General features: G+C 41.1%; 1 protein-coding gene across 1 annotated transcript in view; it reads left to right on the forward strand.

The window, feature by feature from the left end:
* cv-d (crossveinless d) overlaps nt 1-25,047 on the forward strand; it is a 43,436-nt gene extending 18,389 nt beyond the window's left edge. Inside the window, exons 13-29 of the mRNA XM_034982165.2 lie at nt 173-396; nt 816-1,008; nt 2,406-2,540; nt 3,640-3,733; nt 5,538-5,639; nt 7,299-7,413; nt 9,426-9,569; nt 10,531-10,654; nt 11,207-11,301; nt 12,507-12,710; nt 15,074-15,215; nt 17,101-17,331; nt 19,709-19,819; nt 20,498-20,624; nt 21,205-21,319; nt 21,887-21,985; nt 23,462-25,047. Of these exons, the coding sequence (XP_034838056.1) occupies nt 173-396; nt 816-1,008; nt 2,406-2,540; nt 3,640-3,733; nt 5,538-5,639; nt 7,299-7,413; nt 9,426-9,569; nt 10,531-10,654; nt 11,207-11,301; nt 12,507-12,710; nt 15,074-15,215; nt 17,101-17,331; nt 19,709-19,819; nt 20,498-20,624; nt 21,205-21,319; nt 21,887-21,985; nt 23,462-23,618 (2,412 nt within the window). The 3' untranslated portion in view covers nt 23,619-25,047. The remainder of the gene's footprint in view (nt 1-172; nt 397-815; nt 1,009-2,405; nt 2,541-3,639; nt 3,734-5,537; nt 5,640-7,298; nt 7,414-9,425; nt 9,570-10,530; nt 10,655-11,206; nt 11,302-12,506; nt 12,711-15,073; nt 15,216-17,100; nt 17,332-19,708; nt 19,820-20,497; nt 20,625-21,204; nt 21,320-21,886; nt 21,986-23,461) is intronic.
* The last annotated feature ends 2,116 nt before the right edge of the window (nt 25,048-27,163 follow it).

Consider the following 27,163-nt stretch of genomic DNA (forward strand, 5'->3'; position numbering starts at 1 on the left):
TTGTGTGTTTCGCACGGCTGCAAATTTATTTGCGCTCGAATCTTTTGACTCCTCGCTACGCTCAGGATTCTATTTTTGAACCGCGAGCGAATCGTTGGCTCGGAATTCTATACAAACTCTCGCGACAAAATAACAACTTTGCAGCCTTGCATAACAAAATAACTATTTCCAGGGGGAAGAGAAACTACTTCCAATGCTTCTGGATGAAGAGGAACACATTCAGCTCAGGATAGCGGCACTGAACGAAATCCTCTTCAACAACTACGTGGAAGAGAGACTGCTGTCTTTCATCCATAACTTCATAGCGTCGTCGAGTAGCAAGGAGTTGCAGAGGTTCTGGTATACGACCATCAAGAGCTTGGAGAATAGTGCTCACCCTAGATATACTCCTAATCTGTAAGTATATTTTTTTTAATTTATAGACTAGGCCTTGACTAGGAGGCTATCATATCTATCTATGTATATAAAGTATGTGGAAAAGCTGACTGACTGATCTATCAACGCGCAGTTTAAGCTACGTCGGTCGGGCTGAATTTTGGCATACAGATAGCTTTTATGACGTAAACATCCGCTAAGAAAGGATTTTTGAAAATTCAACCCCTACTCTTAGGGAATATGCTAATTGAGAACTATTCAAACAGAATACCATGACAAACAGAAGACCATGAAGTCTTTTTTCTTTCATGGAATTTCCACTTTCAAATAAGATTAATTGTTATAATAACTTTAAAATAAGAAAGATTTTACGCTCGCTACGCTCAAGTTGTCTCTTGTAATCTCCCTTCCTAATTCCTTCTCTAATTTTTCTTTTTCAGAAAAGACTTGATACCGTTCATCTCAAAAGAAGTCAAGAATCCGGATACGACATACTGGGGTACCAATAACTACATAGCATCCAGCGGGAAGCAGGGACCCTGGCTGCAGATGATCAGCGTTGGAGACACTCCAGCCCCAAGTCTTGCTGGCATCACCGTGTCCAGCGCTGGAAGCCTGGTCTATACTGCTTCTGTAAGTTGAACTTTATAGCATCCAGATGAAAGTAGGGTTGCATAGCATCCAGCGGGAAGGAAAGACCTTGGTTGTAGAACTTCATTCAAGTTGGGTTCCTAAGGACTACCCCCCCTTCTTCCGCCCCACCCCCTCCCTACTAGATCTATACTGCTTTTATAAGTAGAACTTCATATCATCATGGGAGACATCTAAGCTCAACGGGTAGCGAAGTTGGGTTCCCCAGACCAAGCCCCCCTGCCCCCGCACCCCACTACCGCCCCCAACCCTGCCCCCGGGAGAGGGGCTGAGACAGCCACGCTAGTTGCATATCTGGTATATATCTATGAACGTTGGGATCCCAAGGTGCTAGAAAGGTGACCATCAAGTTTCCCCAAGTACCCTATTCCTCAAGTTGGTTACGTGAACCAGAGAGGAATTGAATGACTAGGAGGTACAGTACCTTTAGAAGGAGATAGAAGATTTATAGAGCGTTGTCCCTGTCGTTGAGACTGACAAAATGTCATAATATACGTATGAGTGATAGAGACAACGCTCTACAAAACCGAAATGTCATTCTAAAGGCCTATGTACATTACTTTCGGCCACGTACTGTACTACTACATGAGAGAAATATTCAAAGGTACGATTCCCATTAAATTGAAAACGAAGGCTATGGAAGTATGTCTAACTCCATGCTTAACATACGCCTGCCAAACCTGGACGCTTACAAAGAATCTACTTTACAAAATGCAAACAACGCAAAGAAGAATCGAGAGAAGCTATCTAGGAATCAAACTAAAAGATCGAATAAAGAATTCAGAAATAAGACACCGCACCCAAGCAAAAGACAAAAAAGATTTTACTTAAATCCAAATGGAATTGGACAAAAATAACAACCAACTGGTACCCACTTGGAAGGAAAAGGAAACGAGGCAGACCATTTACTAGATGGGATGATGCCATTGTAAAGGTAGCAGGGAGAGTCTGGACAAGGCTGGCTAGAGATCGGGTCAGATGGAAAGTCTTGGAGGAGGCTTTTACCGCATAAGGCGGTCCTTACAAGAAATTCAGAATATAATCACCTACTAATTACCTACTAAAAACATAACTATATGTAAACTATTAAATGTATATATATGTAAAAAAAGTATATATAAGAGATTTCGTGAGTGGGTCCAAGCCAGGTAGCACCTGCAATTGTAAATAACTACATACTTAAATAAATAAATAATTTATAATAATAAGAAAAAATTAAAAGTAATTGTATATATATAATATAATGTTAATAATAAGATAAAAATTAAAAACTAAGTAAAATTAAGTATGTGCATGTAAGGAATAATAAAAGCTGTTTATTTATTTATTTTATTTATTTTACTGTACTCGCAATATAAATTTAATTATTTTCTTCACAGATGTATGTAATCGCGGAAGGTGTATCATCAAACCTGTACAAGAAGATGCACAATTTGAAAGTCAATGAGATGACTTCAGGGAAATTGTTGAGGGTCTTAGAAAGGCTGAAATGGACCTTGAAAACACCGGAAGAAGTAAGATTTCTTTATTTTTAGGTTTCCGTACCACAAAAGGAAAAAAGGAACCCTTATAGGATCACTTTGTTGTCTGTATGTCTGTCCTTCTGTCCGTTGTGTGTGTCAAGAAAACCTATAGGGTACTTCCCTTTGACCTAGAATCATGAAATTTGGTAGGTATGTAGATCTTATAGTACTTGCCAAGGTATAAATCCGAAAACAGTGAATTTGTGGTTACATCACAAAAAAAATTAAAATGTGTTCACGAAATTTTAATAACAGTGCCATCTATATGTGATTTGATAAATTAAAATAAGTTTATCAAATAACATACAGATGGCGCTGTTATCATATCTTGCAGTGTTAAAAATATCTTGCACGGAACCTTCCGTGTGCGAGTCCTACTCGCGCTTGGCCGGTTTATCTTGCAATTATATGAGTTTGCATGATTATCTGTTGTTAACCATAAATTGTCAACATAAATTATTATATTTTTATCTAATGATTGCCTCGTTGGTCTGGTGGTTATCTGGTCCAGTCTAGTCTGGTCTGGTCTATAGATGAAGCTGAACTGCGGCCAGGAGAACATTATAATTTATTTCTCTAATGAAGAAATTAAACAAACTTTCATTTATTTTCTACCAGATTTAGGTAAAGTACATAATCCATACTTCAGTACCTACCCTTATTATAAATACGAAAGAGTGTTTGTTGGTTTGTCCTTCAATCACGTCGTAACGGTGCAACGGGTTGACGTGATTTTTTGCATGGGTATAGATAAAGACCTGGAGAGTGACATAGGCTACTTTTTACCTCGGAAAATCAAAAAGTTCCCACGGGATTTTTGAATAACCTAACTCCACGCGGACGAAGTCGTGGGCTGATGCCCACGACTTCGTCCGCGTGGAGTAAAATTATAAATGCGAAAGTGTGTCTGTCTGTTTGCTAGCTTTTCACGGCCCAACAGTTTAACCAATTTTGATGAAATTTGGTACAGAGTTAGCTTATATGCCGGGGAAGGACATAGGCTACTACTTTATCCCAGAAAATCATAGTTTCCACGGGATTCTTGAAGGCCCATAATTTTAACAGTAGTAAACTAATAATTTAATTTCAGGTCCATATTGACTTAGTAGTGAAAATCGGCAAATACACGGTGTATGCGACACACGTCAACCAGACCAGGTTTGAGAGCTGGAATGGAAATGACAGTAAGTATTTTTCTTTTTAGGGTTCCGTAGCCGAATGGCAAAAACCGAACCCTTATTTTATTTATTTTTATTTATTTTATATCTTACTAGCTTATGCTCGCGACTTCGTCCGCGTGGACTACAAAATTTCAAAACCCTATTTCACCCCCTTAGGAGTTGAATTTTCAAAAATCCTTTCTTAGCGGATGACTACGTCATAATAGCTATCTGCATGCCAAATTTCAGCCCGATCCGTCCAGTAGTTTGAGCTGTGTGTTGATAGATCAGTCAGTCAGTCAGTCAGTCAGTCAGTCAGTCAGTCAGTCATTCAGTCAGTCAGTCATTCAGTCAGTCAGTCAGTCAGTCACCTTTTCCTTTTATATATATAGATTAGAACAGCAGTTACACTAACTAGATGATTAATAATAAATTTAAATACAAATAAAGGTACAAGAAAAAAGACATAAAATACAAAACGATAAAAGATCAAAGGAGAGATATAGATAGATACTTATAGATTCGCCATGTCTGTCTGTCTGTCCGTATGAGAGCTATACTGTTGAAACTTGGTAAGTAGATGTATTCTGTGAACCGCAATAAGATTTTCACACAAAAATAGAAAAAAAAACCAATAAATTTTGGGGGTTCCCCATACTTAGAACTGAAACTCAATTTTTTTTATCAAACCCATACGTGTGATCTATGGATAGGTCTTCAAAAATGATTTTGAGGTTTTTAATATCATTTTTTTCTAAACTGAATAGTTTGTGCGAGAGACACTTCCAAAGTGGTAAAATGTGCCCCTCCCCCCCTCCTCCCCCCTCTGTAACTTCTAAAATAAGAGAATGATAAAACTAAAAGTTATATGGTGTACATTACCATGCAAACTTCCACCGAAAATTGGTTTGAACGAGATCTAGTAAGTAGTGTATCGTGCAAAATGTCGATAAAATACGATCGTAGTACGGAACCCTCAGTGCGCGAGTCTGATTCGCACTTGGCCGGGTTTTTAATCCTCCTATAGTGAACACTTTTATGCCCGCGACTTCGTCCACGTGGACTACACACATTTCAAACCCCTATTTCACCCACTTAGGAGTCGAATTTTCATAAATCCTTTCTTAGCGGATGCCTATGTCATGATAGCTATCTGCATGCCAAATTTCAGCCCGATCCGTCCAGTAGTTAGAGCTGTGCGTTGATAGATCAGTCAGTCAGTCAGTTACCTTTTCGTTTTATATATATATAATAATGTTATTTTATTCTTGAGTGGATTCGGGGAATGAAACCAAGACTTAATTGCGTTTCTATACAATTACAGAAACAACAATTAAAGCCTTTATTTACGGTTTTAACAAATCTTTTCTAATTATAAACACAAAATATCCGTTTACTTCAAAACACCGACAAAACTTCAGATTCAATTGACATAACTGTCAGTAGTGACATTTGACAAGCTAAAAATTTTTTACGAGACATTTCACCGCGATTAATAGCCTCATCTGGTGACAGAAGGGCTGGCTCATTTTTTGCGCAACGGATCAGCCTGGCTGTCCAACGCGGAAATGCAGCCAGTATTCTTGGCACCATTCCACGCGGTCATGATTTATATAGTAATTAGATAAGGCTAGCTTTAAGTTTTATTATCATTAAGTATATAAATAATATGAGTTAAAAAAAAAAAAAAAAAAAGCTACGTCCACAGACTTCAGGATATGTCTTTTATGCACCAAAGACAAAGTAATAAATTAAAGAAAAGCACTAAATAGGTGTCCATGGGTAAAGTGGTTTTCTTTACATATTATATTTAGATTATTTTTTTCAGTGGTGAAATCAGTAATGGATTTCGTTCGGTTCGGGAGTCACATCAACCAGCAGGTCGTCTATTATCCAGTGCAGGGCTACCTTCACACGCCTACTGAACTAGGTATACCCATCATTATTCATCATCATCACAACCTATCACCGGCCCACTACTGAGAACGGGTCTGCTCTCGGAATAAGAGTTTATAGCCCAGCACGCTGTTCAACTGTGCATTAGCAGACTTCAAAAAAAAAAGCTCAACTCAAAATTAACCGGGAAATTTTAAATTAAGGTTTTATTTTTTAAATTACATGTAAGTTATACGTACTAACATAGTTTTAAGTCTTTAAATATTACTGCTATTTACTAACACCATATGGACCACGGTCTGAAATAAAGAAATTTTATTTTATTTTTTTATTTATAAAATTATTTATTCAGAATAATTAAAATTTTACGCTTACTGATGGTCAAAATTGTTGATTTATAAGATGATAATGGGGCTAATTCCTTTGTACACAATCTCTAAACTAAACTAAAATGGCACGTCTAAATCTATTGCTATCCCATTCATAATATTGCTTGCGGAAATGGATAGCACTAGATTTAGACCTGTTAATTTAGTTTAGTTTAGAGATTGTGTACAAGAGAATCGGCGCCAATATAGTGGTGATAATTTAATACGTACTTAAAACTAAAGCTACGAGGGTTCTAAACGCGCCCAGAGTCTGAGAAGAGCCCACAACAAACTCAGCCGGGTATTCTTTTTTTTGTTTGTTTTTTTTTTGTTTTTTAATAATGCCATGTTAAATGACTAATATTCCCCTTTCCTCTCCAACTAAGCGTCAAGCTTGTGCTGGGAGTAGGTACGACAATAGTGCAACGGGCGGGGTTTGAACCGTCGACCTTTCGGTTTTCAGTCCACTCCTTTACCGGTTGAGCTATTGAGGCTCTGAAATTGAAAAAGTTTATAGCCCATCTGTTCAAGAGTGCATTGGCAGACTTCACATACTGTGAACATTATGGAGAATTTTCAGGGTTGCAGTTTTTCTTATGATGTTTTCCTTCACCGTTAAAGCAAGTGATATTTTAATTGCTTGAAACGCACATAGCTCACAAAATTTGTCTGGTGGGAGGCTTCGGCCGTGTAGTTACCACCCTAACTGCAAAGCCGTGCCCCCAAGTGATTTAGCGTTCCGATACGATGCCGTGTAGAAGCCAAAGGGGTATGGGTTTAATATCCAGGTTAGCCCGCTTCCATCACTTACCACCAGGTGAGATTGCAGTCAAGGGCTAACTTGTATCTGAATAAAAAAAAAGGGGCTGCGTATGCCTCTCACGTATTTAAACGAGAAGATTCATCATCATCATCATCATCACAACACATTACCATAAGCATCGCCAGCCCATTACAGAGCACGTCGGCTTTCCTCTCAGAATAATTTTTGATTCTTGCGCTGTGTACACTGTACACCAGCGACTTTTGTAGTGCGTGTATAGATTTTTTTTTTAAAAGAATATTAGCCATGTTAAATGACAAATATTCCCCTTTCCTCTCCAACTAAGCGTCAAGCTTGTGCTAGGAGTAGGTAAGACAATAGTGCAACGGGCGGGGTTTGAACCGTTGACCTTTCGGTTTTCAGTCCACTCCTTTACACGTTGGGCTGTTCAGGCTCAAAGCTTTTAATGCGTGTATAGATTTGCGTCGTATGAACGCTCCCGCATCCCGCGTTCTTGACACGCAGATGTGACAGTAGCTCAATGAGTTTATATTCTTAACAGGAACACCGATTCGACTGCAGACTTCAGTGGGCATGTTCACCTCCATAAGGGGAAACCTGACCTCAAGCCCTGAGGTCACACAAGTTCTGGATTGGGAGAATGACATGCATATACGGTAATCAATAGTAAACAAATGCTATGCCGATGGTTTGGGTTTGAAATGATTCCCGTTCAACAATAACATCTTTTCATTGTCTAGCTTTTGACTCAACTAATTTAATTAAAAAAAAAAAACTTTGTCTACGAGGAGCTACGTTTCGTAAAAATAAATAAATAGAAATCTCGAAGGTGCCTGACTGACTGACTGAATTTATCAATGCATAGCTCAAACTACTGGACGGATCGGGCTGAAATTGGCATGCAGAACAGTGCGTATTTGCCAATCAAATTCAACGTCACTTTGCAGCCGAATGCCAAGTGTATTTTCTGTCATGTTCATGTATATTTTGACAGGTACCAAGGCACGACAGTGACGTCACTGTCAACAGTGGCGCCGCTATTGGAGTCGGAGTATACAGCTCGAGTGCAACACTCTATTGTAGCACATTTGCCGATCAAGTTCAACGTCACTTTGCAGCCGAATGCCAAGTGTATTTTCTGTCATGTTCATGTATATTTTGACAGGTACCAAGGCACGACAGTGACGTCACTGTCAACAGCGGCGCCGCTATTGGAGTCGGAGTATACAGCTCAAGTATAACACTCCAAAATTCAACGTCACTTTGCAATGGATGCCAAGTCTATTTGCTGTCATGTTCATGTATATTTTTGACAGGTACCAAGGCACGACAGTGACGTCACTGTCAACAGCGGCGCCGCTATTGGAGTCGGAGTATACAGCTCAAGTATAACACTCCAAAATTCAACGTCACTTTGCAATGGATGCCAAGTCTATTTGCTGTCATGTTCATGTATATTTTGACAGGTACCAAGGCACGACAGTGACGTCACTGTCAACAGTGGCGCCGCTATTGGAGTCGGAGTATACAGCTCGAGTGCAACACTCTATTGTAGCACATTTGCCGATCAAGTTCAACGTCACTTTGCAGCCGAATGCCAAGTGTATTTTCTGTCATGTTCATGTATATTTTGACAGGTACCAAGGCACGACAGTGACGTCACTGTCAACAGCGGCGCCGCTATTGGAGTCGGAGTATACAGCTCGAGTGCAACACTCCATTGTAGTACATTTGCCGATCAAGTTCAACGTCACTTTGCAGCCGAATGCCAAGTCTATGTTCTGTCATGTTCATGTATATTTTTGACAGGTACCAAGGCACGACAGTGACGTCACTGTCAACAGCGGCGCCGCTATTGGAGTCGGAGTATACAGCTCGAGTCCAACACTCTATTGTAGCGCATTTGCCGATCAAGTTCAACGTCACTTTGCAGCCGAATGCCAAGTCTCTTTGCTGTCATGTTCATGTATATTTTTGACAGGTACCAAGGCACGACAGTGACGTCACTGTCAACAGCGGCGCCGCTATTGGAGTCGGCGTATACAGCTCGAGTGCAACACTCTATTGTAGCACATTTGCCGATCAAGTTCAACGTCACTTTGCAGCCGAATGCCAAGTCTCTTTGCTGTCATGTTCATGTATATTTTTGACAGGTACCAAGGCACGACAGTGACGTCACTGTCAACAGCGGCGCCGCTATTGGAGTCGGAGTATACAGCTCGAGTGCAACACTCTATTGTAGCACATTTGCCGATCAAGTTCAACGTCACTTTGCAGCCGAATGCCAAGTCTTTTTGCTGTCATGTTCATGTATATTTTTGACAGGTACCAAGGCACGACAGTGACGTCACTGTCAACAGCGGCGCCGCTATTGGAGTCGGAGTATACAGCTCGAGTGCAACACTCTATTGTAGCACATTTGCCGATCAAGTTCAACGTCACTTTGCAGCCGAATGCCAAGTCTCTTTGCTGTCATGTTCATGTATATTTTTGACAGGTACCAAGGCACGACAGTGACGTCACTGTCAACAGCGGCGCCGCTATTGGAGTCGGAGTATACAGCTCGAGTGCAACACTCTATTGTAGCACATTTGCCGATCAAGTTCAACGTCACTTTGCAGCCGAATGCCAAGTGTATTTTCTGTCATGTTCATGTATATTTTGACAGGTACCAAGGCACGACAGTGACGTCACTGTCAACAGCGGCGCCGCTATTGGAGTCGGAGTATACAGCTCGAGTGCAACACTCTATTGTAGCACATTTGCCGATCAAGTTCAACGTCACTTTGCAACCAAATGCTAAGTCTATCGCGTAAGTATACAACTTATTCCAATCAAAAAAAATTACGAGAAATTTCACCGCGATTAAATAGTCTTATCTGTTGACAGAAGGGCTGGCTCATTTTTTGCGCAACGAATCAGCCTGGCTGTCCAGTGTGGAAATGCAGCCAGTATTCTTGGCACCATTCAAAAAATCACGTCAATCCGTTGCGACGTGATCGAAGGACAATCCAACCAACCAACAAACCAACAAACAAACACACTTTCACATTTATAATAGGGGTAGTGATTTAGAATTTTATTCTATGGCATAAACATCACTACCCGTATTATAAATGCGAAAGTGTGTTTGTTTGTTGGTTTGTTGGTTTGTCCTTCTATCACGTCGCAACGGAGCAACGGATCGACTTGATTTTTTGCATGGGTATAGTTTAAGACCTGGAGAGTGGCAAAGGCTACTTTTTATCCCGGAAAATCAAGGAGTTTATAAGGGATTTTTAAAAACCCTAAGGGATTTTTAAACTAATTTTATTAATTAAGCAATTGTATCTATTAATTTAGCTGTAGATTAAATGTTAAAAGTTTGTAATGTAGGTATCTTATTGTTAACACAACCGGAGACTTACGTAATGCTGTATATGCCTATAATTGATGATTGTAGTAGGACTGGAATTGTTTGTGACATGTTTTTAATATTTGTGAATGTTGTTACAATTTATCGTTGGCATATCTAATATAAAATAAAATAAAAATAAATAAAATAAACCTAAATCCACTCGTATACGAAGTCGCGGGCATCAACTAGTATTATAAACTTAGGTATTTTGTATATATAGTGATAGCTGAAAATGACTACAATTAAAAAGAAAAAAACGTTTATTTCTTAATAGTGCCACAAGTCATCATAAAAACAAAGAGAATGCTGGAATTAGATTTTCCTTTGACCCTTTCGTACTCGGGAGATTTTTTTTGAAATTTGTGTTTTTTTCCAGCTTAACTTGGCTGAACCCTTTCGCCCAACGAGCAGGAGTGGCTTTACATTCCAGAGTCCAGGTCGACACGGATTCAGCTAACGGGAAGGACTCTTATTCTGTAACTTCTTCCCAAGAAAACGACGTAAGTGCCAACACAAAAGGTATAAACTTTTCGAACATGCAGGAACACAAGAAAAATATCATCCTATACCTTACTGCGTGTTTACCTACTGTAGGTATGCGATTTAAGTTTTTTTTTAATCCCATGGGAACTCTTTGGTTTTCCGGAATAAAAAGTAGCCTATGTCACCCAAAAAATCACACTAATCCGTTGCTCTGTTGCGATGTGATTGAAGGACAAACCAACAAACCAATAAACCACAAACAAACACACTTTTGCATTTATAATATGGGTAGTGATTATGCTAATAGTCTAAATAAATATATTTTACATTATAAGGAAAAAGTGACTGACTGACTGAGTGGCTGATCTATCAACGCACAACTCAAACTACTGGACGGATTGGGCCGAAATTTAGCATGCAGATAGCTATTGTGACGTAGGAATCCGCTAAGAAAGGATTTATCAAAATTCAACCCCTAAGGGGGTAAAATAGGGGCTCGAAATTTGTGTAGTCTCGAGCATACGCTAGTCACTAAGCTTCTTTTCTCTTTTCTTTCTTTCTTTGTCCAGGTGGACGACACGGGGATATTTTTCGACTGTAAACGGAAGACGTCTGGGGCAGAGATCATAGAGAAGTACATCATGTCCAAGTTTATGAGTTACGAGTAAGTTAAAGTTAATCTTTTTAACATGTCTTTTTCCTCCTTACCTTATGCCACGCTTCGTGGGGTCGGCACAACACGTCTTTCTCTTCCTTACCTTATCCCACGCTACGTGGGGTCGGCACAACATGTCTTTCTCTTCCTTACCTTATCCCACGCTACGTGGGGTCGGCACAACTTGTCTTTTTCTTCCTTACCTTATCCCACGCTACGTGGGGTCGGCACAACATAATATCTTTCTCTTCCTTACCTTATCCCACGCTACGTGGGGTCGGCACAACATGTCTTTTTCTTCCTTACCTTATCCCACGCTACGTGGGGTCGGCACAACATAATATCTTTCTCTTCCTTACCTTATCCCACGCTACGTGGGGTCGGCACAACATGTCTTTTTCTTCCTTACCTTATCCCACGCTACGTGGGGTCGGCACAACATGTCTTTTTCTTCCTTACCTTATCCCACGCTACGTGGGGTCGGCACAACATGTCTTTCTCTTCCTTACCTTATCCCACGCTACGTGGGGTCGGCACAACATGTCTTTCTCTTCCTTACCTTATCCCACGCTACGTGGGGTCGGCACAACATGTCTTTCTCTTCCTTACCTTATCCCACGCTACGTGGGGTCGGCACAACTTGTCTTTTTCTTCCTTACCTTATCCCACGCTACGTGGGGTCGGCACAACATGTCTTTCTCTTCCTTACCTTATCCCACGCTACGTGGGGTCGGCACAACACGTCTTTCTCTTCCTTACCTTATCCCACGCTACGTGGGGTCGGCACAACATGTCTTTCTCTTCCTTACCTTATCCCACGCTACGTGGGGTCGACACAACACGCCTTTCTCTTCCACTCACTTCTGTCATAGATTATAGCTGTGATAGCCTAGTGGTTAGGACGTCCGCCTTCTAATAAGAGGTCGGGGTTCGATCCCGGGCACGCATCTCTAACTTTTAGGAGTTATGTGCGTTTTAATAAATTAAATATCACTTGCTTTAACGATGAAGGAAAACATCGTGAGGAAACCTGCATGCCTGAGAGTTCTCCATAATGTTCTCAAAGGTGTGTGAAGTCTTCCAATCCACACATGGCCAGCGTGGTAGACTATGGCCAAACCGTCCTCACTCTGAGAGGAGACCCGTGCACTACTGACGCGGCGATGGGTTGATCATGATGGTGATGATGATGACGTGTATCTTTGTATTTTCAGTGTCCTGCCAATTCAACAGTCGATTTTGAGTTCGATCCAGAAGTTCTTTTCGTCCCCCGGCTGTGGTATCATCATCCCCCCCACGAGACCCACCCAGGGGGAGGACGAGATCATCAAAGTTAGCTTTAATCTGGGGGACATCATAGTTTTCGAGAGGGTCGATCGAATTGAGGCGAATTTCGACTTCGTTTTGAGTTATTACAGGTACCTACACACATTTTTAATTACAGTACCCGGCAGAAAATATCATCGACCTTTAGAAGGAGATAGCGGATTTGTAGAGCATTTGTCTCTGTCGTCGAGACCGACAAAACGTCATATAGGTATGAAAAAAAAATCTGTTTATTAGAATGCACAGGTGAAGCCCTTTCATATTATGATACCCCACTTGATGTACCTACTTAGTTATCTCACTTCGAAAATTGAAAAAAAAAGATTCCGACGAATTGAGAACCTCCTCCTTTTTTTGAAGTCGGTTAAAAATACAATTTTTAGTTCATGACTACAATTTAATTTTTTCTGTGTGATGTAACCACAAATTCACGGATTTAAGATTTTTCTCCTAATGTCTGCTATAAGACCTACCTGCCAAATTCCATGATTCTAAATCAACGGGAAGTACCCTGTAGGTTTCTTAACAGACAGACAACAAAGTGATCCTATAAGGGTTCCGTTTTTCCTTTTGAGGTACGGAACCCTAAAAATATCAAGTCGATTGGTTGCTTAGCTAAGGGAATAGAATGGAATAGAATATGTTTTATTGAAGTAAACTTTTTACAAGTGTTTATGAATCGTCAGGTAGTTTTAATTTACCACTGGTTCGGAATGCCGTTCCTACCGAGAAGAACCAGCAAGAAACTCGGCGGTTGCTCTTTTTAATTTTTCAATTCAAGGAAGGCATATCTATATTCCGCGACAGGTCGAGATAACAATCAGGGAGGGAACGCCCATAGCCCCCGTGCTGACACAGTGCGGGCGAGCGCGAGGGTGTGCGGGGTGTCCCACCGCCCCATACCCCGATTGCCATCTCGACCTGTCGCGTAGGTACATGTCCAACAGTGGACTTCCACCGACTGCGGCTGATAATTTCTGTACGCTTACTACGAGATTTTACGTCTCACCAAACGTTGCTAGAATTCGAGAGTCGAAACACAATAACGTCAATGTAAAATGGACCTAAAGAGCCTTGAATTAAAGTTAAAAATTCAATGCCAATGTTTTAATTTCGCAAAGTATCCGCTTGGAGCGCCGGCTGTAGATGTGTAGACAAATTTGAGCTTTAAAACAAGTCCGTTAAGATCCAGTTTACTATAACGCGGAAGTGTTTCGACACTCGAACACTATCGACGTCGGTGAGACATAAAATCTCGTACTAAGAGTACTGAACATATTATCTTTGTAACTATCATTAATCCATACTAATATTATAAATGCGAAAGTCTGTCTGTCTGTCTGTCTGTCTGTCTGCTAGCTTTTCACGGCTCAACCGTTTAACCGATTTTGGCGAAATTTGGTACAGGGGTAGCTTGCAATTTGCATCCCGGGGAAGGACATTTTTATCCCGGAAAATTTAAGAGTTCCCACAGGATTATCAAAAACCTAAATCCACGCGGACGAAGTCGCGGGCATCAGCTAGTAAATAATAATATAGTTGCCGAAAGGGCAACTTCTCCAAAAATTAAGTTTTTAAAATATGGACCAACAAGAGTTTTCATTGTCGATAAGAGAATTAAAAAAGTATATAATATTATTCTCATACTATCGAATCAATAACGTGATATAACAGAATACAGGCGCCATCTAGTTATCAATGTAGCATACTTTGATGTTTTATTTAGAGTATTAAATAACTAGACGGTAACTGGAAGCTTTATATTGAGCATTTCCGTTTCCGCATTTATTCATTCCATTTTTTGGGGTTCCGTACCTCAAAAGGAAAAACGGAACCCTTATAGGATCACTTTGTTGTCTGTCTATCTGTCTGTCTGTCGGTATGTCAAGAAATCTACAGGGTACTTCCCGTTGACCTAGAATCATGAAATTTGGCAGGTAGGTAGGTCTTATAGCAGACAGTCGGGAAAAAATCTGAAAACTGTGAATTTGTGGTTACATCACACTAAAAAAATTAAATTGTGGTCATGAACGAATAATTAGTATTTTCAATTTTCATAGTAAGATAACTATATCAAGTGGGGTAGGTATCATATTATGAAAGGGCTTCACCTGTGCATGCTAAAACAGATTTTTATTTATTTTTATGCATCATAGTTTTTGAATTATATGTCGAAAAAATAGGGCTGTATTACGGAACCCTCGTTGCGCGAGCCTGACTCGCACTTGGCGAAATTTTTTGTATAAGTCACGCAAATTGCTAATGCGTGTGGCCGCCATTTAAGTGACGTCAGCACTAGACTGAAGTTTTGAGCTGATGGTATATTTTTATTAAGGCTGACGTCAAAATGACGTCATTTCGATGTTAATGAAACATGGTTCCAGCGCAATAGCAATTTGCGGGACTTTTAATTCCTTTTGGGAATTTTTCCGTTCAAAAACGTTTTCTATTTCAGTCGCAACGACCAAAACAAAGATGTCTTCCTGAAGATAGACTCCAATAGCAACATACGATGCGCCGGTAGGAATGTCACCGTCGAATGGTTCCTTTACGTCAAACAACCTTATTCTATGGACCCTAACAAGAGGTTCTGGAAGGTAAATATAACTAACTAACACTCTAATAAATTACTAGCTGCCCCGGCGAACTTCGTACCGCCTAACAGTCGATTCATTTTCAGTAATTTAAAAAAAAAATTCTCATCGTAAGAACCATCCTCGTACTTCAAGGAATATTATGAAAAAAGAATTAGCGAAATCGGTTCAGCTGTTCTCGAGATTTGTGATCAGCAACACATTCAGCGATATATAGAGAATAGAGATATAAAATTCAAAGTATTGACTGACTGACTGACTGACTTATATTATATCAACGGACAGTCCTAGAGACATGAAATTTGGAGGATATGTTCTTTGTGAAGAGTATCCACTAAGAAAGGATTTTTTTTAATTCCACCCCTAAGTGGGTTAAATGGGGGATAGAAGTTTGTATGAAAGTCCGTCATTTTTGAAGTTACATCGATGAAAATTAGTATACAGACTTTCGGTTAAGAATAAAAAATACGTACCTATTTCACGATTTTTGAAAATTCTACTGCCCAGGGGGTTACATAAGGGATGAAAGTTTGTTCGAAAGTCCGTCATTTTTATTTCCATGAAAATTGATATTTGGGTTTTCGGTCACAAAGGAAAAAAAACCGGCCAAGAGCGAGTCAGACTCGCGCACTGAGGGTTCCGTATTACAATCGTATTTTATCGACATTTTGCATGATAAATCAAAAACTATTATACCTAAAAATAAATAAAAATCTGTTTTAGAATGTACAAGTGAAGTCCTTTCATATGATACCCCCACTTGATATTATCTTACTTCGAAAATTGAAAATACTAATTATTAGTTTATGACCACAATATTTTTTTTGTGTGATGTGACCACAAATTCACGGTTTTCAGATTTTCCCCCTAAAGCCAGCTATAAGACCCACCTACCTGCCAAATTTAATGATTCTAAGTCAACGGGGTAGTAAACCCTGTAGGTTTCTTGACAGACCGACAGACAGACAGACAGACAACAAAGTGATCCTATAAGGGTTCCGTTTTTCCTTTTGAGGTACGGAACCCTAAAAATACGTACCTATTTCAGGATTTTAGAAAATTCTACCCCTACGCCAATTTTCTAAATTCTACCCGAGCGAAGCCGGGGTGGGTGAGCTCGTAGCAACATAATGCGCTGGTAAAGGCGCTGGTATCAACGTGACAGTCGAATGTCACAGTCGAAATCAGCTTCTCAAGCTATGTGCCCTGTCCATTGCCACTTCAGCTTCGCAACCCACTGAGCTATGTCGGTAACTCTGGTTCTCCTACTGATTTCCTCATTTCTGATTAGATCACGTAGAGGAACTCCAAGTAAAGCTCTCTTCATCGCCCTCTGAGTGACTGAGCTTTCTTATGATGGCTATAGTTAGAGACAATGTCTCGGACCTAGCTTATAGTTTAACTAGCTGATGCCCGCGAACTCATCCGCGTGGAATTAGATTTTTAAAAATCCCGTGGGAACTCTTTGATTTTCCGAGATAAATGTCACTCTCCAGATCTTTATCTATACCCATGCAAAAAATCACGTCAATCCGTTGCACCATTGCGACGTGATTGAAGGACAAACCAACAAACTAATAAACCAACAAACCAATAAACCAACAAACAAACACACTTTCGCATTTACGCATCTAAATATATAAAAGGAAAAGGTGACTGACTGACTGACTGATTTATCAACGCACAGCTCAAACCACTGAACGGATCAGGCTGAAATTTGGAATGCAGATAGCAATTATGACGTAGGCGTCCGCTAAGAAAGGATTTTTGAAAATTCAACTTCTAAGGGGGTGAAATGGGGGTTTGGAATTTGTGTAGTCCACGCGGACGAAGTCGCGAGCATTAACTAGTTTATACTAAAGGTACTGATTAATAATTAATTTTTCAGCTCTGTTATTTCGAGAACGATATAAGCCATGCCCATGCAGACCAAGACATCGCAATCCACCCGGCGTCGTACGAGGGTAGATCGTCAGTAACCTACCAGTCCACTGCTGACTACCACAGCTGTCATACTGAGGGCAACGTCAGCAAGATCATCCTGGAGTATAGAGGAACCCCCAAGAGTGTCAACGGAGATGTGGAGAGACATGTTGAAGTGAAGATTAAGGGAGAAAAGGTTTGTATTCTTCTCTTTCCTTTTTCTCTTTCTCTTAGAGAGAGAGATCGAACCAAAAGTTCGAACGACGATGTGTGGAGAGGGATGTGTTGAGGAAGAAAAGGTTTGTATTCTTACTTCTCTTTCTTTCTTATGATAGCTCATGCTAAAGACATTTTGACAGGGAGAGGGAGAGAAGTATCATTTTTTGGAATCTGGTCTAGAAGAACGCCTAAGAGAGTTAATGGAAATAAAGATTAGTACTACATATGTAAAAGTGAGAGAGTAAAAGGGAGAAAAGTTGAGAGAGGAAAAGATCAGTAATCAAAGTCAAAGTCAAATTATTTATTCAAATTCGGTGTCATTGGGTTGTCAATTAAAAAACTAAAGCTACGAGGGGTTCCAAACGCATCCAGGTTTATGATTGACTAGCTTATGCTCGCAACTTAGTCCGCGTGGACTAGACAAATTTCAAAACCCCTATTTCACCCCCTTTGTGATTGAATTTTCAAAAATCCTTAATCAAGACAAAGACTCTTAATCAGCCTCAACAAATATTTCCGCCTATTAGAACAGGTTCAACTTGGGCTCGAACTGACAGTGAAAAGGCGGAAGCTTTTGTTGTCCACCTCAGCAATGTATTTCAGCCCAATGACTCCTCTGATCCAGACGATCTAGAAATTCAAGACATCCTTAGCCAAGATCTACAGATGTGTCTACCTCTAAAACCAGCTTCGCCTAGAGAAATTTCAAAAACCATAGCTTCTCTCGATTGCAAGAAAGCTCACGGATTTGATCTGATCACCCCTCGGTTACTCAAGGAACTTCCTAAAAAGTGTCTAGCTTTTTTGGCAAACCTTTTCAATAGTATGCTCCGTAAAAGCCACTTTCCCGACATCTGGAAAGTAAGCCAAATTATCATGATACCCAAACCAGGTAAACCACCTGAAGAAGCCATCTCTTATCGACCTATAAGCCTTACTCCTGTTCTATCAAAGGTCTGGGAAATAATATTCCTGACTAGAATAAAAGACGCTCTGGATGGCAGTGATATTATTTCAGGACACCAGTTTGGCTTTCGCAAAAAACATTCGACCACAGAACAAGTTCACAGAGTCTACCATACAATACGCCAGTGTCTAGAAAAGAAAGAATATTGCTCTGCTGCGTTTCTCGATGTTCAACAAGCCTTCGATAGAGTATGGCACAAGGGACTGTTGGCCAAAATTAAGTCATGTTTACCTCATTCCATGTTCCTCTTGCTGGCATCATACCTAGACAATAGAATATTTCAAGTAAAGCAGCGAGATGCTAGGTCTAGCTTTTATACATGCTTCGCGGGAGTTCCCCAGGGTTCAGTTCTCGGTCCAGTACTATACAACATCTTCACTTGTGACGTACCACAGTCACCAGATGTCACCATAGCTACGTTTGCCGACGATGCTGCTTTCCTTTCGTGTAATAAAGATGCCAATCAAGCTAGTAGCCGCCTACAAGAACACCTCAATAAAATCAACACTTGGCTGACAAAGTGGCGTATAAAAGCAAGTGCCTCCAAATCGCAACATGTAACATTTGCTTTAAAACGGGGCGATTGTCCCCCCGTGAAGCTAGGTAACGATGAATTGCCAACAACGACTTGCGTCAGGTATCTTGGATTTCATCTGAACCGACGTCTAACGTGGAAGTTTCACATAGATCACAAAAGAAATGAACTTAACACTCGATTCAGAAATCTGCTTTGGTTGCTTGGTCGGCAATCCACGCTATCCCTTAACAACAAAGTACTTGTTTACTGCACTATATTGAAACCCATTTGGCTGTATGGCATACAGTTGTGGGGCACAAGCTGTAAGACCAACATCATGCGGATTCAAAGGGTTCAAAACAACATACTAAGGACAATAACTAGTGCGCTCTGGTTTACACGCAACGATGAATTGCACCAGTAAGTACCTGGATATGCCAACTGTTTCCGAGGAAATAAACAAGTACTCCAAAAAACACAAAGTTCGCCTTGCCAAGCATCCAAACCCACTCGCTAACTCACTTCTAGCTGCCCCTAGAGTAAAAAGACTGAAACGAGCTGATGTGCTCGATATCTGATGGACGTGGGAGCAGTGGCCAATGGCTCCCTCGTTTCCCAATACCAAATTCAGCACAAAAAATCTGCTTATAGTCCCCCGACTGATTGCAGATAATGACAAGGAAAAAAAAAAAAAAATATGGCTGTCTGTATGTCAAATTTCAGCCCGATCCGTCCAGTAGTTTGAGCTGTGCGTTGATAGATCAGTCATTCAGTCAGCTTTCCATGTTATCTGTTTTCCTTTCCTTTTATATATTTAGAAGATAAATATCGTCTAATAGATACCTACATATAACAGTGGTTTTTTTTCAGCTACACCAGTTCGACTTGCTCCCAGTGCTGGGCATTGGGATTGGTACGCCAGTAGCACAACTGCTGGGAAGCTTTGAGAAGGACACCATTGATACTACGGCAATTATCAAGGTACCAATATTCATTATCCGCAAAGTTTCCGCAGTGCGCGCGCTTCTATGTGTTTGTTTCCGGCAAAGCCGTGCCGCCAAGCGATTTAGCGTTCCGGTACGATGCCGTGTAAAAACCAAAGGGGTTTAATAAAAACTGCCATACCCCTTCCAGGTTAGCCCGCTATCATCTTAGGCTGCATCATCACTTACCACCAGGTGAGATTGCAGACAAGGGCTAACTTGTATCTGAATAAAAATAAAAAATAAAAATAAATCTATAGTTCACAGATTTTGCGGGGAAAAAACGTACGGAAATTTACCGTGGTGCGGGCTAGTCTTAGAGACTGGGGGCACACGCGTTGCGGCGCCGCACCGCAAAGATTTCACCGTATCAGCGGGCACACGAGCGGTGCGGCGCCGCAACGTTGTTATGTCGCAGCGGCACCGTAGCAGCGTTGGACAGTCTGTTAATAAAAACAACTGAGCGGTGCCGCTCCGACGACGCAACGCATTCTCCCCTCCCCGCCTCGTGTCGGTGGTTGCGGCGGCGGTGCGGCGCCGGAGCGCATCGTGTGACATGCCACAGATTTCTATGTAAGACGATGCAGCGACACCGTTCCGGCGCAGTACCCGTCGCCGCAACGCATCGTGTGCCCCCCCTCTAAGTATTTAAAATTGCCTGAAATGATGTTTTCAGGAAAAGAACGGCATAGCCTCGATAAGTGTGAACAGAGGAGTGGAGATACAGTTCGACTCGGAGAACTTCGCGTGGCTGCTGGACAGCTGGACGGCCATGCAGCTCATGAAGAGATTCGGATTCTATCGTGAGTGATTCATTTTTGATGAATTCTCTTTAGTTTTTCTACATTTTTATAATTTTTTTTTACTTTCCTATTTTGTAATGAGATTTTTTTTTCCTGAAATCCCGGCCAAGTGCGAGTTGCACTCGCACACGTAGGGTTTCGTACTATCGTACAAGATTCCTATGTACAACACTGCAAGATAATGACAACAGCGCCATCCAACCACACCGCAATCAATTCCACCATCACCACCTGGGTTACTGGAGCACTTCGAGCACCCGTTGTGCCAGATTCTTTTTCCACGCACATGCAAACTGTGGAATCAACTCCCTTCGGCACTGTTCCCTTTAGATTACAACATGGGGTTATTCAACGGGCGGACCAACAAATTCCTGAAAGGCCGGCAACGCATTGGTGGTTCCTCTGGTACTGCAAATGTTCATGGGTGGTGGTAATCACTTAACATCAGGTGAGCCGCCTTCTCGTTTGCTCACTATCTCTATTAAAAAAATCCTCCTCCGCAGCGCAGTCATACCGGTCTAGTCAGAAAAATGGCTATTCCTTAATTTAAAGTTAGACTGAACTTGACTGTATTTCATAGGAGAATGCCGACTTCGAGGAGGGACAGTGCAGACTTTATCAGGCAACGTGGAGCAGCTATCATCTCTGCAATGCGCTGAGAGCCTGGTACTCGCTGATTGCTCTCAAGCTCCTAGGTAAGAATTAATCAAAGTGGTCCGTGGACACTGACAGTTGGCCTCGTCCACAAACTAAAAGTCGCTCAGCGCGCTATGGAGCGAGCTATGTTGGGTATCACTCTCAGGGATAAAATCCGGAACGAGGAAATTCGCAGAAGAATAAAAGCGACTGACATAGCTCAAAGGGTTAGCGGGCTGAAGTGGCAATGAGCAGATCATGTCTGTCGCAGAACCGACGGCCGATGGGGCAGACGTGTTCTGGAGTGGAGACCGCGCGTACCGGTAAGCGCAGTGTGGGACGACCTCCAGCCCGCTGGACCGATGACCTGAAGAAGGTGGTGGGGAGCGGATGGATGAGGAAGGCGGAGGACCGTGTATGGTGGCGCGCTCTTGGAAAGGCCTATGTCCAGCTGTGGACGCAAACAGGCTGATGGATTGGATTGGTTAAACTGTTGGGCCGTGAAAAACTAGCAGACAGACAGACAGACAACGAAGTGAATAAGGGTTCCTTTTTTCCTTTTGAGGTACGGAACCCTCAAAATAGACCCAATAAAATACTCCCAATAAAATTCTATTTTTTTTCAGTTCGAGCTTCGTCATACTTCGACTGCAAGATGGCGGCATAAAAATGTATGAAGGTGATCGTAATACCACAAGCGCTGTTCAGACCGACATTGGTTTACCGTAAGTATCATCATCTTCATCATCAGCCTGTGGACGTCAACTGTTGGACATAGGCCTTTCCTAAAGAGCGCCACCACGCCTGGTCCTCAGCCTTCCTCATCCAGCCAGTTCCCGCCAGCCTCATTATATCGTCGGCCCATCGTGCTGGAGGGCGTCCCACACTTCGCGGTTTCCACTCAAGGACTTTCCGGCTCCAACGGCCATCGCCTCTACGACAGGCATGACCTGCCCACTGCCACTTCAGCTTGCTAATAGTTTGGGCTATGTCAGTGACCTTGGTTCTCCTTCGGATCTCTTCATTTCGGATCTTATCCCTCAAGATAACTCCTAACATAGCCCTTCCGTAAGTATACCATTATGTGAATCTTGCCTGGTGGGAGGCTTCTGCAGTGGCTAGTTACCACCCTACCGGCAAAGGCGTGCCAACAAGCGATTTAGCGATGCTGTGTAGAAACCGAAAAGGGGTGTTATAGGTATTGATAAAACGGACATAATAAAATCCGTACAATTTTTTTTAAAGGATATAAGCCATGCTAATCATGAATAATATTCCCGTTTCCCCTCCAACTAAGCGTAAAGTTTGTGCTAGGAGTAGGTACGACAATTATAGTGCAACTCTATAATTAAATTAATGTCCTATTTTAAAGATTCATTCGGTGTATTTTAATTTTGTTTTGAAATAACGCAGCGGAGTATTGAAATGTCTAGGTTAGCTTTTCTGAACTCATTGTTATAGGATTGTTTATTGTGAGGTGAGTAGGTAGGTAAATAGGTAGTAAATAGGCGTATCTCGACGTAACGTACTGTAACACAAGATCAAAGCATTTCCCAGCGCGCCGTGTAGGGTCGTGCTCTAATATAACACTCGAGTGAACTCTGTTCTCTTACAATGTTTAGGATTACTATTTTTACTTCACTATGAAAGGGTTATAATTTTATTAGTCTGTTAGTGTAAATATATTATATTTACTAATGATCGCCCGATGAATAATGACTGATGAAATAAATTGTTATTAATATGAATAATTAGGTACTTTAAAAGAAAAAATATGGTATTAAAAATGAAAAAATGAAAAAAAAACGCAAAAATTAAAAAAAACAAAAAAAAAATTATATGGGTATGTAGGACTTAAAAAAATAAAAAATTTAGAGGTAGGCTTATTAATGAACTAGCTGATGCTCGCGACTTCGTCCGCGTGGACTATACAAAATTGAAACCCCTATTTCACCCCCATAGGGGTTGAATTTTCAACAATCCTTTCTTAGCGGATGTCTAAGTCATAATATCTATCTGCATACTAAATTTCAGCCCGATCCGTCCAGTAATTTGAGCTGTGCGTTGATAGATCAGTCAGTCAGTCAGTCAGTCAGTCAGTCAGTCAGTCAGTCAGTCAGTCCCCTTTTTCTTTTATATATTTAGGTTAATTAGGTAATAGAAAGCAAGATGGATATAAAACTTATATTTTTCTGTTACAGGGAGGTCCCGATCGGTAACGGTGTGAAATACATATCAGAATCTTCCGGCATCATACTGTATAAGCGATTCAATGAGACAGTTATTCTACTACCCTCATTTTACACGCATACAGTATGTGGCGAGTGCGTCGAGAGCAATTCACTGAGCAATTGTTAATCTATACTAATTTTATAAACTAGCTTATACGCGCGACTTCGTCCGCGTGGACTACAAAAACTTCAGACCCCCATTTAACCCACTTAGGGGTAGAATTTCAAAAAATCCTTTCTTAGTGGATACCTACTCTTTACAAATAATGCACCCTCCAACTTACATGTCTCTAGGACCAGCGGTTTAGGCTGTGCGTTGATATATAAGTCAGTCAGTCAGTCAGGACTTTGAATTTTATATATACAGATGTGAAAGTGTGTCTGTCTGTCTGTCTATCTGTCCGTCTGCTAGCCTTTCACGGCCCATCCGTTCAACCGATTTTAACGAAATTTGATACAGAGATAGCTCGTATCTTGGGGAAGAACATAGGCTACTTTTTATCCCGGAAAATTAAAGAGTTCCCACGGGATTTTAAAAACCGAAATCCACGCGGATGAAGTCGGGGGCACCATCTAGTAATAAATAGTTTAGCTAATAATCTTGCTGTACAATTGCAGCAAAAATTCTTGGCAAGTGTAATCCGGCAAAATTTCTGCTGAAAATGTTGATGAAAATACAGGGTGTAATCAGAACGCTAGCAAAAACTTAGCGTTAATGTGGCTAATTCCGTTGTACACAATCTCTAAACTAAACTAAAATGGCACGTCTAAATCTATTGCTATCCCTTTCATATTGTTCCTTGCGGGAAAGGATAGCACCAGATTTAGACCTGTTAATTTAGTTTAGTTTAGAGATTGTGTACAAGGGAATCGGCCCCATTGTTAAACTACCTAAACACAATCCAATATCAATAACCATTTGCCTCATTTTATAGTTTAGTGATTTAGTATTTTTCAAATCCGCAATGTACCTATAGCGTGCAAAACTCGGGTCAATGCCCCACCTACGACGCGGCATTGACTCCGAGTGGCCTACTTACGCAACGTTCGTTGACCATTAGCGTCATTCAAATGTATTATTTGCAATTTTTTTTTACTTACCACCCTACCGGCAAAGCCGTGCCGTGTAGAAACCAAAATGGGTATGGGTTTAATATGAACTGCCATACCCCTTCCAGGTTAGCCCGCATCCATCTTAGATTGCAACATCACTTACCACCAGGTGAGATTGCAGTCAAGGGCCAACTTGTATCCGAATAAAAAAAAGCGCTGAGAAGCGCGCTAGGGTTATCTATGTACTTCTCTTGGTAAAATATTATACTAGCTTATACTCGCGACTTCGTCCGCGTGGCCTACACAAACAACCCCTATTTCACCCCCTAAGGGGTTGAATATTCAAAAACCCTTTCTTAGCGAATGCCTACGTCATAATAGCTATCTGCATGCCAAATTTCGGCCCAGTAGTTTGAGCTGTGCGTTGATAGATCAGTCAGTCAGTCTTTTGTTTTATAATATTTAGATTAAAACGATGTTATGTAAGTTATGTAAATAAACTTTATTTTATAAAAATCATGTCGTATTTTATTTCATAAGAGACTAGTAGGGCGCGTTTTTTCAAAATGTGGACTTTATTCGCCATGCATTTTCTATGGAAAAATAAATTCCGCCATCTTGATTTTTTTTCTATTCATCGAGTAGACCTTCAGATCCTGATCATCTTTTGCGAAGAAACTACTCTTCCATCTTTTATACTCTTCGAGATAGACACCGACGAAGTTTGTATGACGGCCATCTTTTTTTCGCCATTTTGAAATTTTTTTCAGCTCATTGGCAATTGGATGACGTTTCGAGTGACATTTGCTCGAGCACCCCTCACCTATCTTCAATACCTTAAGCGTGCTCTTCATCCGTCTCCGAAATCCTCAATCATCAGCTCTCTCCGTATTTTTCCTCTGAATGAATTTTTGTCTTCTATACGAAACCATCAATCAAAAAAAAATTTTTCATACAAAAATGTTCAGGAGAGGTGATCAATGAGTGAGTCAGACAGTCAATCAGTGAATCAGCACGAACAGCGCGTAGATTTAGGTTTTTGAAAATTCCGAAAGACCCCTTTAATTTTTCGGAATAAAGAGTACCTCTAAGTATTCCTATGCCTGTCATCGGGATGTATACTATCTGTGTACCAAATTTCGTCAAAATCGGTTAAGCAGCAGTCGCAAACAGCTGCGCGATTGCGGGAGAATGACAGCTACAATGTCACGATCGCAATCATCTCTGATTGGTTGACGCTCGCTCACTATTGGCTACAATGCATTGTTGCAAGAAGAATCGCACAAATTCAGCCAATCAGAACAATTGAGATTGTAATAATGATTGATGCAGGTTTTAGACAATCGCCCTACAGACTGATTGATTGATGCTCACGACTTCGCCCACGACTTCACAAAGTTCATTTTACCCCTATTTAGGGATTTAATTTTCAAAAATCCAGATCCGTCCAGTAGTTTGAGCTGTGCGTTGATAGATGAGTCAGTCAGTCAGCTTTTTCTTTTATATACATACAAGATGATGCCCGCGACTTAGTCCCCGTGGAATTAGGTTTTTAATAATCCCGGGAGAACTCTTTAATTTTCCGGGATAAAAAGTAGCCTATACAGAGGCGTCTTTATTTATGGTCCAGGGTGTGCGGCGCACACGGGGGCGCCGGGTCTAAGGGGGCGCCGAGCGCCCTCTAATGCGACACCTCCAAAGATGCGTCGATGCCGGCGCTCTCAAAGACCCTGCGCTCGTGTTATGGCCGACGCTGTCATCATTAAAAATTGCACCATTTGCATCCGAATTACCGTTTCAAAATATAACTGTTAGTATTCCATTTTGACCCTGGTCCTACTAGACTAGAGGGCGCCAGGGTACTGGTTGCACACGGGCGCCACAAGAGCTAGAGACGCCTCTGAGCCTATGTCCTTCCACGGGTTGCAAGCTACCTCTGTACCAAATTTCATTAAAATCGGTTTAACGGTTGAGCCGTGAAAAGCTAGCAGACAGACACACTTTCGCATTTATAATATTAGTATGGAGGATATAAGTTGGTATGGATAGTATACACAAACTATGCGATTGACTACCACCTAACCCTAAGTAATTAAAAGCACTAGCTGATGCCCGCCACTTCGTACTCGTGGATTTAGGTTTTTCAAAATTCCGTGGGAACTCTTTAATTTTCCGGCCTATGTCACTCTCCAGGTTTTTAAATTATACCCATGCAAAAAATCACGTCGATTCGTTGCTCCGTTGCGACGTGCTTGAAGGACATACCAACAAACAAACACACTTTCCCATTTATAATAGGGGTAGTGATAGCAAAAAAAATACGTTATCAACCCTTTATTGCTAATTACGCATAAAACCGTGACAGTAAACAATCAGGTCGATAAGTTCACCCCCATTGCCTGACAAAGGGTTATTTATAATTTAAAAATTAACCCTCAAGTTACTCGCTGTTGGGTCTAACTTTGTAGACACGTTCAGAAACAAATACCTAGCTCTGCGTCTAACACTGAATCTTACCCACTGAGCTTATTTGACATTTGTTGATTCTACATTACTGCATCACTGAGTGATATCAAAATATTTTCTTTCTTCTACAATACTTCTTTTGTCTACAACCGC

This window comes from Maniola hyperantus, chromosome 26 (assembly GCF_902806685.2).
Source record: "Maniola hyperantus chromosome 26, iAphHyp1.2, whole genome shotgun sequence".
Lineage (NCBI taxonomy): Eukaryota > Metazoa > Arthropoda > Insecta > Lepidoptera > Nymphalidae > Maniola > Maniola hyperantus.